The 15,771-nt window shown below is 43.4% G+C and overlaps 1 protein-coding gene across 10 annotated transcripts in view; it reads right to left on the bottom strand.

The window, feature by feature from the left end:
- LOC130290823 (diacylglycerol kinase eta-like) overlaps positions 1 to 15,771 on the bottom strand; it is a 1,161,394-nt gene that overhangs the window by 445,223 nt on the left and 700,400 nt on the right. For all 10 annotated transcript variants that reach the window (XR_008847710.1, XM_056538928.1, XM_056538925.1 and 7 more), the window contains 2 exons: positions 5,006 to 5,243; positions 4,817 to 4,921 (listed from right to left, as the gene is read on the bottom strand). Coding sequence is in view for 9 of the 10 variants with exons in the window: in XM_056538928.1 (XP_056394903.1) it covers positions 4,817 to 4,921; positions 5,006 to 5,243 (343 nt within the window). In the remaining variant the exon portion in view is untranslated. The remainder of the gene's footprint in view (positions 1 to 4,816; positions 4,922 to 5,005; positions 5,244 to 15,771) is intronic.

The following is a 15,771-nucleotide window of genomic DNA, read 5'->3' as shown; positions in this document are numbered from 1 at the left end:
TGCGCTTTTTAAAAAAAAAAAAAAGGTATTTTGTCAGACAATTTCAATAAAATTTTGCGTTTTTTGGGGTGGATTGGGAAGCCCGGGTGACGGGTGTGTAGTGTGTACTCCTGCATAAGTCAACTCCAGTCTGTGTCCATTAGGCAATATATGGGTTACTGATGCAGCAGAGGTGGGGCCTTGGTCTTGGAATTTCAAATTTTTTTTAAACTTGAACATATTGTGTGGTTTATTATTTTTGAGAAGAATGTCTATTGGTGGTCCACCGTCCAGCATGATAGAGTCTTCTGAAATGCTGTATATGCGCTTGTTTTTAAAAAACAGGTGTTTTGTCAGACAATTTCAATAAAATTTGGCGTTTTTTTGGGGTGGATTGTGAAGCCCGGGTGTGTACTCGTGCATCAGCCAACTCCAGGCTGTGTCTTTCAGACAATCTATGGGTTCCTGATGCCGCAGAGGAGGGGCCTGGGTCTGGGAATTAAACATTTTTGGATTGCGGGTGCTACCAAAAAAGATGGGCACACCCTAATCCGTTCAGTGGAGCGCGCCTGCGGCCCCGGACATCTGAGGGCATAACACACCTGTTATTGCTCGATCTCAGGAGAAGGGGGGTTCATCATCGAGAGAAGAGAGTTGCAAGTTGCCCTTGAGTCAGCAAGGCGGTAGCACGGTTGGCAGTCAGCGTGGTGTGGCAGTAGTGGAAATTCTGGAGCCAAACGTGCCCAGGGGAGACCACCTGCTTCGCGGCAGCTTACCTTTCCGGGAGTTAGCGGGTTACCAGCAACGGTCAATGAAAGACAGAGACACGCTAATCAGTTTAGTGGAGCGCGCCTGCGGCCCCGGAAATCAGAGGGCATAACACACCTGGTATTGCTCGTTCTCTCAATTGATCGTGCAAAGTTAGGGGGTTATTAAAGCCTCTTGGGTACTGCTGAGGCCTACTCCTGACTGCTCTTGGTGTAATGTATGGGGTAATTAAACACTCTTGGGTAGTGTTTTTTTTTTTATTTACTGATAATTTTATCGGTAATAAAATTGAATTTTCCAGAATGCTAATCGTTACACAACGGAACGCTTGTTGCGTGTGATTTCTTTATGAAAAAAAAAAACGGACAGGGATTAACTCTGCTTCATCATTTTGGGTGAAAAAAGTCCTTTGGTGATCTGACCTTTTGGAGACAGATGCGCTTACACACATATTGAATTCGTTTTTGTAAAAAAATTTCAAACATTGTGTGGTTTATTATTTTTTAGAAGAATGTCTTTGGGTGGTCCACCGTCCTGCATTATAGAGTCTTGTGAACTGTTGGATATGCGCTTGTTCTTACACAAAGGTATTTCGTAAAAAAAATTCTAAAATGTTGTTTTTTGGAGGGGATTATGAAGCCAACTCCAGGCTGTGTCCTTCAGGCAATATATGGGTTCCTGATGCCGCAGAGGTGGGCCCTGGGTCTGGAAATTTCACATTTTTGGATAGCGGGTGCTACCTACGAGAAATCTTTGTCAAAAATGTCATATATTGTGTTGTTTTTTGGGGGGGAGATTGGTAAGCCCTGGTGTGTACTCTTGCATCAGCCAACTCCAGGCTGTGTCATGCAGGCAATATATGGGTTACTGATGCCGCAAGGATGGGGCCTGGTTCTGGAAATTTCAAATTTTTGGATAGCGGATGCTACCAATGAGAAATCTTTGACAAAAATTTCTCATTGTGTTGTTTCTGGAGGGGGGATTGTGAATCCCTGGTGTGTACTGGGGCATCAGCCAACTCCAGGCTGTGTCCTTCAGGCAATATTTGGGTTACTGATGCCACAGAGGTGGGGCCTGGGTCTGTTAATTTCAAATTTTTGGATAGCGGGTGCTACCAATGAGAAATATTTTTCAAAAATTTCATATATTGTGTTGTTTTTTTGGGGGGGGATTGTGAAGCCCTGGTGTGTAGTGTACTGGTGCATCAGCCAACTCCACGCTGTGCCATTCAGCCACTAAATGGTCTCCTCTTGCTGCCAACATGTCCACGCTATGTCATTCAGTCACTATATGGTCTGCTGACACTGATGCCACCACCAGGCTCTGACATTGTGCTGCTGTGCGGCAGTGATTCTAAGAGCGATGCCGGTAATCTGCATGCTATTCTGAGTAACAGTATTATTTCACTACCCCAGCACACTCCATATGCGTTTTAGGACACAGCAAACCCCTATAGAGGCTGTATGTAGGCTAGAAATAGCCTTTTTTAATATCAATTCGCTGCGAACAAATTTGGATTGAAACAATCTTTTCAGGAAAATTCGGTGAATCGGCCGAATCGAATTTTTGAAAATTTCGCTCATCTCTAATCTGTACAATATCAGAACTGGCTATCTAAAACACCCACTCTCAACGCATTTTAATACAATTCACAACCGAGATATAAGTTATTTTTCATTCACAGGACTCCAACATGTTAAACATGATTGGAGGGGGGGCAGCTATATGACCAAAATGTCCTGAGCTGAAAGTAAAAAGATATTTGAATTTGAAACGTTAGAACCAGGAAGACTTAATTCCAATTTTGAATTATTTGGGTTTCTATAGAGGATGTCTTTGGCTCGAGGGGATATTCCTGTTTGTAAAAGTAAGAGTGTCCCCTCCAACCGATGTCAACCTCTTTAGTATACACATATGCATCTTATTCTGTCTCTTGAAGAATTCTGTATTATTAGATTATATTTTTTTTGTGGATTGATATGCAATATTTATATTTTTATTCTCTCTGTGTATATTTTTATTTTCATTTTTATTTTATATTTAATCTTACTGTATTTTTATTTTATTTTTATTTTTTACCTTTTGTATTATTTTTGTTTTTGTTCTTGTTTTTATTTTTATTTTAATTATTTATTATTTATTTACATATTTACATTTATTTTTTATTTATTTTCATATTTATTTAAAATTGTATTTTATTTATTATTATTTTTATTATTACTATTTTGATATGTCTAGTATTATTGCATGTATATTTCTGTCTATGTTTCCATCCACACTCAATTTCCTTTACCATTTATATTTTTATTTCTACTCATATCATCTTATTCTGCACTCCATATTGTTCATAAAATTTGCCTTCAAGACCACATATTTTTTCACATTTATCATGAAGCACATATATCCTTTTTGGATGGCATTTATACTAATTATCATCAACTTGAATAATTTTGTTCTTCTTCTCTTATTTTTGTTTAGAATTATCTCTGATTTAGATCCGCAGACTGACCATACTATTTCTACACACTCGTATTATATGTACTTCTTGTAAATGTATTTTTTGAATATGTAGATTTCATTTTATGCATGCATTTTTCATAAACTTGTATGAACTGATTCCGATTCAGGACAACTTTGTCCCACCCAGTTTGTAACACCTAAAGTGATCTCGTAATGATTAGACCAACACCACCTGTGGAATAAGACCGTGCTGCTATAAATAAGGTGGATTTTACATTCCTGATACAGCTACTGAAGAAGGGGTCGAGAGTTAGACACCGGAGTACCCTGAAACCCGTTTAACTTATTTGAGCATACATTGCCAACCATCGTGATGGGCCAGCAACTGTGAGCCCGGAATATGCTGTTCCTGAAATCTATCTAGTAAAAGATGCACTTGCCTGTGGAATCCACGATGCTGTTGTTCCTATTGACTGCTTCTACCATCCATTTTGTGATCCATTTATCCTCTAATCCATCTATTGCTGATCCCTGGCTGACATCAGACTCTGCAGCAATGAGGAATTGCCATTGTGCGGTATTACACCTGGTCCGATGCTGTTCGGACCAGCCGCACTCAGCGCCTGCCAGCGCTGTTTCAACAGCAAGAGCTTCACACGAATATTAACTCCGCAGCACGGGTAATATCTTTCATAAACTTTGTTGCAATAACGCACAGGAACATTTAATCAATAGTATACCATCTACAGACTGTATTTAATGTCTGGACACTCAGAGGCGGTCATAGTGATAGAACCCATAGCTTGTATTGCTAATATTTTATATGTTAATTTTATAAGATTTTATCTTATTGTATGCTATATGCCATTGAGTCATCTATCCCCCCACAAGGGCCCTGTGTTGGAATTTGTGCATTATAAGTGATATTTTAATCAAATAAATACTTGTTTATTTGAAGCACGGTCTTAGAATTTTTATACCATTTATATACAAAAATATCCTACTCTCCTTGAGGTTTGGACTAGCTTTTTCTTTTATATGTTGATTTTGTCACTTTGGGTATAAGTGATTGCCCAGCTTGCCTCGGATAGTAGTAAATTGTGAGCTGCACCAATTTTTTACCATCTTTTTAATAACTGTTTAGTTGCTACTTAAAATATTCTTGCCCTTGACTGGTTTCGTTGCATGAGATAACCAGTGTTATTGACTGTCAGTTTTTGTGTTACAGGTTTGTATTTTCATATAGTAAAGTTGTCATTCATTGTGTACAAATTCTTTTAGATTTTTCGAACTGTGTGAGAGAAAAAGTGGAGGGATTTTCCCACAGCAACCAATCACAGCTCAGCTTACACTTTACCAGAGCTTGTTAGCTTAGCTGTGATTGGTTGCTGTGGGGAAATCACTCCACTTTTTCTCTCACACAGTTTGTTGAATCTCCCCCATAGGGAATTGGATTCCCCATGAGCCATGCAAGAGTTTTTAGGGCTTCTTGCTTCTAAGTGAAACAGTAGAAACTGTAAAACTACATACAATAGGGCTCAATGCAAATTATGTTATATCTCCACATAGAACACACAAAAGTACACAGTAAAATAAGTACTTAGCTTACCCATGTGTTCAAGCTCTTTGTTGAAGTCTTCTGAGTTCTCTTTTAGGCCTGGTGATGTTGCAGGATTGTTGAATACTTGAGTGTGTTTGTTTTGCTCATCCACAACTAAAGCAGAATATATTTTCATTATACAATTAGTAAAGGTTCCTTAGGTAAAGCCCAACCGGAAATTATTTAGAGATATCTTACCCTTCTCCGCCTGCTCAATAATTTGCTTCAGAGCTTTCTTTAGGCTATTTGCCCTCAATATTAGTTGCTCCTTGGATTGGAACATTTTTGCTACATCATCTTTTTCATTCAATTCTTTGCCATTTTCCTTCAGCGCAGAGTCTGGATGAAGGTTTCGAGGTGAGGGAGTCAATAATGCCAAGGACTCTTCATTAAGAGTCCGTACAAGTGAATCTAGCTTTTCATTAAGCGTTGAACACTGTTAAAAATGAATGCACTATTTAGCATTATAGTTATTCGAAATGTGATTATATTTTTATGATGATATGGTTAAAATCGAGCTGGAACAAATACCGTATTTATCGGCGTATAACACGCACTTTTTAGGCTAAAATTCTATGTGCGTGTTATACGCCGATAAGCCGCTGCAGTTCAATGATTTAAATCGGGCGCTTTAAATCAATGAACTGCAGCGGCTTTGCAGGTGCAGAGACAGCCAGCGCTGCCGGCTTCTCTGCCCCTGCCTTCCCTGGGGTCTAGAGCCCTGCTGCCGGCCCTTCTCTCCCCCTGGCTATCGGTGCCGCTGCCCGTTCTCTCCCCCTGACTATCGGTGCCGGCGCCCCATTGCCGGCGCCGATAGCCAGGGGGAGAGAAGCGGCACCGGCAATGGGGCAGCGGCGCCGACAGCCAGGGGGAGAGAAGGGGCAGGGGCACCCATTGCCGGCGCCGCTGCCCTGTTGCCTCCCCCCATCCCCGGTTGCATAATTACCTGTTGCCGGGGTCGGGTCCGCGCTGCTTCAGGCCTCCGGTGTGCGTCCCCTGCGTCATTGCTATGCACTGCACGACGCGGCGCACTGACGCCATGCGCCGCGCCGGCCCTTCTCTCCCCCTGGCTATCGGCGCCGCTGCCCGTTCTCTCCCCCTGACTATCGGTGCAGGCGCCCCACGGATAGTCAGGGGGAGAGAACGGGCAGCGGCGCCGATAGCCAGGGGGAGAGAAGGGCCGGTGCGGCGCATTACATCAGTGCGCCGCGCTGTGCAGTGCATAGCAATGACGCAGGGGACGCACACCAGAGGCCTAAAGCAGCGCGGACCCGACCCCGGCAACAGGTAATTATGCAACCGGGGATAGGGGGAGGCAACGGGGCAGCGGTGCCTACAATGGGTGCCCCTGCCCCTTCTCTCCCCCTGGCTGTCGGCGCCGCTGCCCCATTGCCGGCGCCGCTTCTCTCCCCCTGGCTATCGGCGCCGGCAATTATTAACAGACATTATTTTTACTGAGCATGCTCAGAAGAGGTGACATCAGTAGACTCCTGCAGTGCTGAGGGACTACTACTACTCTCATCATGGAACAGACTTGTTTCCATCTGGGAGTAGTAATTCCCCACTGCAGGAGTTTGCCGGTGGCTGTTGAGGTTACATTAGTGTTCCATGATGGGGGTTGTAGTACAAGGGCTGAGAGATTGATCACACCGGGTCTCACCCGATGCGATCAGAAGTTATTAAGCCTGGGGAGCGGGTGGCATGCTCCACAACCCTGCGATCACTGATGTATTTTTTACTTTCATTTTTAAATTCCCCGCGGGGATCCCTGAATGGCCGGTACTGAGGAGCCAATCAGGGATCCCCCTGGGGTTTTAAAAATGGACAATGAGAGGGGACATATGTATAATAAAAGTGTTTAAAGGGGGGGCATAGAGCGCTATATATCTAGCCCCCGCCAGCGCATTAATTAATAAATATACCCCCCGCCAGCACAAACTGTGACCTCGCCAGAGCATTTCTAAGTATATATCTATACTCCCGCCAGCGCATACTGTGACCCCGCCAGCGCATTTGTCCTAATTTTCTATTGCAGCGCTATATGTGACAACCATACCTATCAGAACGTATTCACCAGCCGCCCCGCCAGATGATCCTGACAGATATACTATTCATTCATAGCGCCGGCAGCTGTAAATGTATATAGATGCGCTGGGGGGGGGGGGGCAGACACATAGTGTTATCTGCCCCCCACAGCGCTTCTATATACATATGCAGCTGCCGCGATATGAATGAATTGTATTCCTGTCAGGATCATCGGCCGGGCGGCTGCTGGATGCACTCCTGACATATATACTTGTCATATATAGCGCATTTGTTCAGCGTTATATATGACAAATATATATGTCAGGAGTGCATCCAGCAGTCGCTCGGCCGATGATTCTGACAGATATACAGCTGCCGGCGCTATGAATGAATAGTATATCTGTCAGAATCATCTAGCGGGGCGGCTGCTGAATACGTTCTGATAGGTATGGTTGTCCCATATAGCGCTGCAATAGAAAATTAGGACAAATGCGCTGGCGGGGTCACAGTATGCGCTGGCGGGGGGTATACATATATACTTATAAATGCGCTGGTGGGGTCACAGTATGCCCTGGCGGGGGTATAGATATATACTTATAAATGGGGTGGCGGGGGTCATATTTTTATTAAAGCGCTGGCGAGCGCTAGATTTATAGCGCTTTATGCCCCCCCCCAATAAACACTTTTAATATACATATGTCCCCTCACATTGTCCATTTTTAAAACCCCAGGGGGATCCAAGATTGGCTCCTCAGTACCGGCCATTCAGGGGTCCCCGCGGGAAATTTAAAAATGAAAGTAAAAAATAAATTGTGATCGCAGGGTTGCGGAGCATGCCGCCCGCTCCCCTGCTTAATAACTTCTGATTGCATCGGGTGTCAGAAGTGAGACCCGGTGCGATCAATCCCTAAGCCCCTGTACTACAACCCCCATCATGGAACAGACTCTGTTCAATGATGGGAGTAGTAGTACAAACACTAATGTAGCCTCCCCAGCTGTCTGCAGACTCCCGCTGCTAGGGATTTACTACTCCCATCATGGAAACAAGTCTGCTGGGAGTCTGTAGGCAGAGGTGTAAAAACGTCCAGTACATGACGGATGTTTTGTAGCATCCCTTAATTCACCCGTTATTAAACGTCTGTTAATAATACATAATAACATACGTTTATTAACGGGTGAACTTCATAGTGTGAAAGCAGATATCTTCTTTAATGTTCCTTCTCCTTATATACCTTTATTAACTGGTTTGGTGTATGAAAAATTGAGAAAAATAACTTTTTAAAAGTGTCCTGGAGTCATGGCCATCGCCAGTCCGCCATGCCTGTTAACACCACGTCACAGCTGAAAGATTGACATCCCATACTATCCAGCCACCAGCTGCTCTGTCTATGCAGTTTATGCATGTGCCAGAAACAAGGATGGGTGCAGACTGAACAGTCGACGCTGCTGGCGACTGGATAGTATGAGATGTCACTCGGTTGTAATGTGGTGCTAAGAGGCATGGGGGATTGGCACTGGCCCAGACAAATTGGTTCCACCTTGGTTCGATTTACAAAGTTTTTTTACCAATTTTTTTGTCACCAAACGGAATATTAAAGGTATATAAGGAAAGGGGGCATTATTGAGAATATATTTATTGGAACAGTTGCTACTGTGTGATTGAGATGATAAATGTACTTTAATCTCTACTCAAACCCTTCTTTCAACACTCAGGCTTGTTCCTCCACCTTCCGTTTCTCAGACATTTTCAGATAAAAAAAAAATGCAGCTCTAAAAGCTAATTAGCGATATAAATGCATGTGAAAACTGTAACAATGGCTACTGTATGTGTAAATAAATGTATATTTTGCTGTGGCTTTTGCAATTTAACTTTTGGCTGCTGCATTACCATCTCACTTAAAGGGAATCTGACAGCAACATCACCCACACTAACCTGAATATACAGGTTAATGGTGAGGGTGAAGCTGATGCAGTTTCTGTGTAGGTGTTCTGTTGTAACCATTTCAAACTAATCTTAATTGATTTTTTTTTACTTGGTAACTAAAAGAATAAATGGCGGAGGACTCGTAGTGGCGTAGCTATAGAGGACGCCATTGTGACCAGGCTCAATCCCACCCCCCACCGCTTGCCTGAAATCCTCCCCCCAGCACATGTAGGCCCGCACTGTTGGCTCCCTCACCGCCAGCGCAGCACTACCTCTGCTGAAACCCGATCACCAGCAGGATTCAGTGCTGATCTTCATTGCAGCCGCAGGTGAGGAGGCAGTGGAGCGTCGGGGAATGGGTGAATTTGTGGTGGGGGGTGGGGGTTTGATGGGCGTCGAGGCGGAATTGAATTTGTGGTCCGGAGGAGAGGGGGTGGGGTTTTGGGTGGAGAGAGTTATTGAATTTGTGGTCCGGAGGGGGGGGGGGGGGGGGGGAATCTGTGGGCTGCACACATTCAGCCATCCTAAATATTACATAATGGTATCTGCTTGTTCATGAGGTAATCATGATGTATGAATGATGTGTGTGTATGTTCTGTATATTTGATGTATGAATAATGTGTGTGTATGAACTGTATGTATGAATGATCTGTGTGTATGTACTGTATGTAAGATGTATTAATGATGTGTGTACTGTATGTATGGTGTATTAATTATGTGTGTATGTACTGTATGTTTGATGTATTAATGATGTATGTACTGTTTGTATGATGTATTAATGATGTATTAATGATGTGTGTATGTACTGTATGTATGATGTATTAATGATGTGTGTGTATGTATTGTTTGTATGACAGGTTGGATGTGGGAGTGCTTAAGTCCACATACCTAGTCCACTATGGGTTTCCCTATTTCAAGGTGTCCTCAGGTGAGGTTGGGTGGCTGCTTATTGCTGGAGAAACTGAGATGAGAAGCAGCCACAGCCAGAGCTGCAGCTAAAACCTACCAGGTCTGAACCTTCTTCTATGGACATTTGTGTGAGTTTGCTTGGGGCCAGACTTTAGGTCCACAGTAGGATAGTTAGGTATCCTGATGTTTAGTTAGAGCCAGACAGGCTTAGGTTTTGTTATTTTGTTTGCACTATGCTCTGTTCCTAAAATTAATTTAAATAAAAATCCTCTTGGACGTTTGAAACCTACTACCTGTGTGAATATTGTCATTGCCGACCACAGCTCGTTCCCTACAATTGGTGGGGGATGCAGGCATAACTGTTGCTAGGGGCAACGACATGACAAAATACTGCATTTGAATTTTGTGGACATTTAAAGGGCCAGAAGCATATGTCATGGGTTAAAGCTCCTACTGCATTGCAAGGCCCATTCAGAACAATGGAAATGGTAAAGCAGTTGATACAGGCTAATCTGAGACATGAGCAGTCCATGGAAGAGCAACAGAAGTTTCATGCATAAACAACTCATATGTTAAAGGAGCAGATTGCTGTGCTCAGAGAGGCTTTTAGTGGCTGGAGAGAAGCCCCCCTGAGACTGTGAATGTGAGGAGTGCCATTCAGCGGGTTTTACAAAAAATGACACCTGATGATGACGTTGAGGCCTACCTCTCCGTATTTGAGAGAGTGGCGGAGAGAGAAACAGACTGCCAGTTGCAGAGTGGGCAAAAGTGATTGAGCCCTTTGTGACAGGTGAACCGCAAGAGGCCTACTATGACCTCAGGGAGCAGGATGTCCGGGACCATGCTAAACTAAAAGTAAAGATCCTTGCTCACCTTGGTGTTAAACAAGCTGTTCGTGCCAGGAGAGTCCACAGTTGGAGCAGCGCCAAGGACAAACCTGCCCGGTCACAGATGTATGATCCTATTCATCTGGTACAAAAGTGGTTGGAACCATCAAGGAGAGCCCCAGACTGCTGAGCAACTTGTCAACATGGTGAAAAGGTTCATAGCGACTGATGACTACCTCCGTGATATCCCTGCAGCATCAACACCTCCCAGATTCGTAAAACCCGTGACATCTGTGGGTAAGAGAGTTCCAGCTGAAGGTGTGCGGAAAAGTGTGAAAGGGAGCAGGGCTCTAGAGTTTGGGGGAGGCAAAAGACTGATCATGAACCCCAGGGGCTTCCCAGACCTAGAAAGGACTCCATGCTAAAGAGGCCAGCGACCCCCCAGTGCTGGAGGTGTCATGAATGGGGACACATAGCCACCTATTGCCCTCTTACCTCAGAGCCCATGGAGTGTGACGCTAGCCGGCAACAGTCTCTATTTGCAGAACCTGTTTGTGCAGCTGTTCCAGGGTCAGAGACTGAGCCACATATATGTATGGTAAAGATAAATGACTGCTCCGTGAAGGCCCATTTGGACTCGGGTAGCCTGGTATCTTTGGTTCGGGCCAGCCTTGTGGCTAGGGACTATGTGCCGAACAAACACATAAGAGTGCTATGTACCCACAGAGATATTGTAGCTTATCCTGTGGCCCCTGTTGAGTTGGTGACTCCATCTGGAACTGTAACACTACCAAAAAGGTCTCCTTGAGAGTCTCCGGGCAACTAACAATATTACAACAAAGTTCCTTGGGGAGATAAATCTCCTCAGGGATAAATAGAAAAAATAATAGTGTAGCTCACTCAGAAAAGAAGGAGATAGCTATACCTGAGGTTAACTGGTGTTAACCTCACCCAGGGGTCTATGGAGATAATTATAGGTAGAGTTGATGAAACAACTAATGACCAGTCATCAAGGTTAGAGATGAGCGAATCGAACTTGACGAACCCGAATTCGTTACGAATTTCATGAAAAATTTGATTTGCAACGAATACGAATATTGCCGCAATTCTATCGCACAGGTCGCTTCATTAAACTCCATTTTACAGCATTCCAGGCTATTGTAGAGCTAAGATGGCGGATCCACATGTGAGTACATGGGGCAGGGGATTATGGGAGGGCGGGAAACAGCGGCGGAAATGAAGGTAGGCGGGCTGACCCAGAACCATATGTGAGATGCAGCCTATCAGTGTTCACTGACCCCTGTGATGTCACAGCCCTATATAATCAGCGGCCATCTTGCCCCACTTCATTTCATCTATGCACTCAGATCGAGAGGACGGACTGTGTGTGTGTGAATAGCTCATATCACAGCGTAAGGCTGGGTCCACACTACGTTTTGTCCCATACGGGAGCGCATACGGCAGGAGGGAGCTAAAAGCTTGCGCTCCCGTATGTGACCGTATGCGCTCCCGTATGTCATTCACTTCAATGAGCCGACCGGAGTGAAACGTTCGGTCCGGTCGGCTCATTTTTGCGCCGTATGCGCTTTTACAACCGGACCTAAAACCGTGGTCAACCACGGTTTTAGGTCCGGTTGTAAAAGCGCATACGGCGCAAAAATGAGCCGACCGGACCGAACGTTTCACTCCGGTCGGCTCATTGAAGTGAATGACATACGGGAGCGCATACGGTCAAATACGGGAGCGCGAGCTTTTAGCTCCCTCCTGCTGTATGCGCTCTCGTATGGGACAAAACGTAGTGTGGACCCAGCCTTACACTGCAACTGCTAGTCACATCAGCATTAGGGAAAGGCAGGAGTGCAGAGTGCTGTGCTGTTACTCTGAGAAGGATCATTGATAGCTAAACCTCCTATTCACGTTATTGAGCATTGCAGCAGAGAGTGGCAGATAGCTGTCAGCTGCCTCATACAGATCTCCAAGCTGCCTGAACTTTCTGAAGCATCTTATCTCCTCATTTTTCAGCTCTATTGAGTTTTTTTTTCTCCACAAATCTTCTGTTGTTCAGAATTGTGTGACAGAGTGCAATTTAGCGTTTAATCCATGGATTTTTTTTTTTTGTGGTGCTGCACTGTTGGGTCCTGCTGCTGTTCAGAAATAAGTCATATTAGTGTGGACTTTAGTGCCTCTTTACCATTTTTCACCTGTTACTCTGTCTCTTTGCTAAATTCAGTGTTATACCACATGTTATACACCTGCCGGTGTATTAAAGAAAAAACTTTTTCCTGAGTAAAAATACGCTTAACAGTGGCCTTATCATTGCAAAGGGCCTAAATACAAGCAAATAACATACCACATACCACCATTTTTTCTGTCTCTGTGCTAAATTCAGTGTTATACTACACGTTATACACCTGCCGGTGTATTAAAGAAAAAAAAGGTTTTCCTGCGTAAAAATACGCTTAACAGTGGCCTTATCATTGCAAAGGGCCTAAATTCAAGCAAATAGCGTACCATATACCACCTTTTTTCTGTCTTTGTGCTAAATTCAGTGTTATACCACACGTTATACACCTGCCGGTGTATTAAAGAAATTTTTTTTTTCCTGAGTACAAATACGCTTAACAGTGGCATTATCATTGCAAAGGGCCTAAATACAAGCAAATAACGTACCATATACTACCTTTTTTTCAGTCTCTGTGCTAAATTAAGTGTTATACCACACGTTACACACCTGCTGGTGTATTAAAGAAAAACATTTTTTTCCTGCGTACAAATACGCTTCTTCAGTGGCATTATCATTGCAAAGGGCCTACATACAAGCAAATAGCGTACCACATACCACCTTTTTTTCTGTCTCTGTGCTAAATTAAGTGTTATACCACACGTTATATACCTGCCGGTGTATTAAAGAGAAAAAAGGTTTTCCTGCGTGAAAATACGCTTAACAGTGGCCCTATCATTGCAAAGGGCCTAAATTCAGGCAAATAGCGTACCATATACCACCTTTTTTTTTCTGTCTCTGTGCTAAATTCAGTGTTATACCACACGTTATACACCTACCAGTGTATTAAAGAAATTTTTTTTCCTGAGTACAAATATGCTTAACAGTGGCCTTATCATTGCAAAGGGCCTTCATACAAGCATATAGCGTACCATATATTACCTTTTTTTCTTTGTGCCAAATTCAGTGTAATACCACACGTTATACACCTGCCGGTGTATTAAAGAAAAAAAGTTTTTCCTGAGTACAAATACGCTTTTTCAGTGGCATTATCATTGCAAAGGGCCTTCATACAAGCATATAGCATACTATTTAGTACCTGTATTTCTGTTTTATACCCCCTACCGGTGTATTAAAGAAAAAAATTTTCCTGCGTAAAAATACGCTTTTTCAGTGGCCTTATCATTGCAAAGGGCCTGAATTCAAGCAAAGTGTACCATATACCACCTTTTTTTCTGTCTCTGTGCTAAATTAAGTGTTATACCACACGTTATACACCTGCCGGTGTATTAAAGAATTTTTTTTTTTCCTGAGTAGAAATACGCTTTACAGTGTCCTTATCATTGCAAAGGGCCTACATACAAGCAAATAGCGTACCATATACCACCATTTTTTCTGTCTCTGTGCTAAATTAAGTGTTATACCACACGTTATATACCTGCTGGTGTATTAAAGAAAAAAAAGGTTTTCCTGCGTGAAAATACGTGTAACAGTGGCCCTATCATTGCAAAGGGCCTAAATTCAAGCAGAGTACCATGTACCACCTTTTTTTCTGTCTCTGTGCTAAATTAAGTGTTATACCACACGTTATACACCTACCAGTGTATTAAAGAAATACACCTACCAGTGTATTAAAAGCTAATTAGCGATATAAATGCATGTGAAAACTGTAACAATGGCTACTGTATGTGTAAATAAATGTATATTTTGCTGTGGCTTTTGCAATTTAACTTTTGGCTGCTGCATTACCATCTCACTTAAAGGGAATCTGACAGCAACATCACCCACACTAACCTGAATATACAGGTTAATGGTGAGGGTGAAGCTGATGCAGTTTCTGTGTAGGTGTTCTGTTGTAACCATTTCAAACTAATCTTAATTGATTTTTTTTTACTTGGTAACTAAAAGAATAAATGGCGGAGGACTCGTAGTGGCGTAGCTATAGAGGACGCCATTGTGACCAGGCTCAATCCCACCCCCCACCGCTTGCCTGAAATCCTCCCCCCAGCACATGTAGGCCCGCACTGTTGGCTCCCTCACCGCCAGCGCAGCACTACCTCTGCTGAAACCCGATCACCAGCAGGATTCAGTGCTGATCTTCATTGCAGCCTCAGGTGAGGAGGCAGTGGAGCGTCGGGGAATGGGTGAATTTGTGGTGGGGGGTGGGGGTTTGATGGGCGTCGAGGCGGAATTGAATTTGTGGTCCGGAGGAGAGGGGGTGGGGTTTTGGGTGGAGAGAGTTATTGAATTTGTGGTCCGGAGGGGGGGGGGGGGGGGGGAATCTGTGGGCTGCACACATTCAGCCATCCTAAATATTACATAATGGTATCTGCTTGTTCATGAGGTAATCATGATGTATGAATGATGTGTGTGTATGTTCTGTATATTTGATGTATGAATAATGTGTGTGTATGAACTGTATGTATGAATGATCTGTGTGTATGTACTGTATGTAAGATGTATTAATGATGTGTGTACTGTATGTATGGTGTATTAATTATGTGTGTATGTACTGTATGTTTGATGTATTAATGATGTATGTACTGTTTGTATGATGTATTAATGATGTATTAATGATGTGTGTATGTACTGTATGTATGATGTATTAATGATGTGTGTGTATGTATTGTTTGTATGACAGGTTGGATGTGGGAGTGCTTAAGTCCACATACCTAGTCCACTATGGGTTTCCCTATTTCAAGGTGTCCTCAGGTGAGGTTGGGTGGCTGCTTATTGCTGGAGAAACTGAGATGAGAAGCAGCCACAGCCAGAGCTGCAGCTAAAACCTACCAGGTCTGAACCTTCTTCTATGGACATTTGTGTGAGTTTGCTTGGGGCCAGACTTTAGGTCCACAGTAGGATAGTTAGGTATCCTGATGTTTAGTTAGAGCCAGACAGGCTTAGGTTTTGTTATTTTGTTTGCACTATGCTCTGTTCCTAAAATTAATTTAAATAAAAATCCTCTTGGACGTTTGAAACCTACTACCTGTGTGAATATTGTCATTGCCGACCACAGCTCGTTCCCTACAATTGGTGGGGGATGCAGGCATAACTGTTG

The sequence above is a fragment of the Hyla sarda genome, chromosome 9, assembly GCF_029499605.1.
Source record: "Hyla sarda isolate aHylSar1 chromosome 9, aHylSar1.hap1, whole genome shotgun sequence".
Classification (NCBI taxonomy): Eukaryota; Metazoa; Chordata; class Amphibia; order Anura; family Hylidae; genus Hyla; species Hyla sarda.
This window is presented reverse-complemented; position numbering and strand designations above follow the sequence as displayed.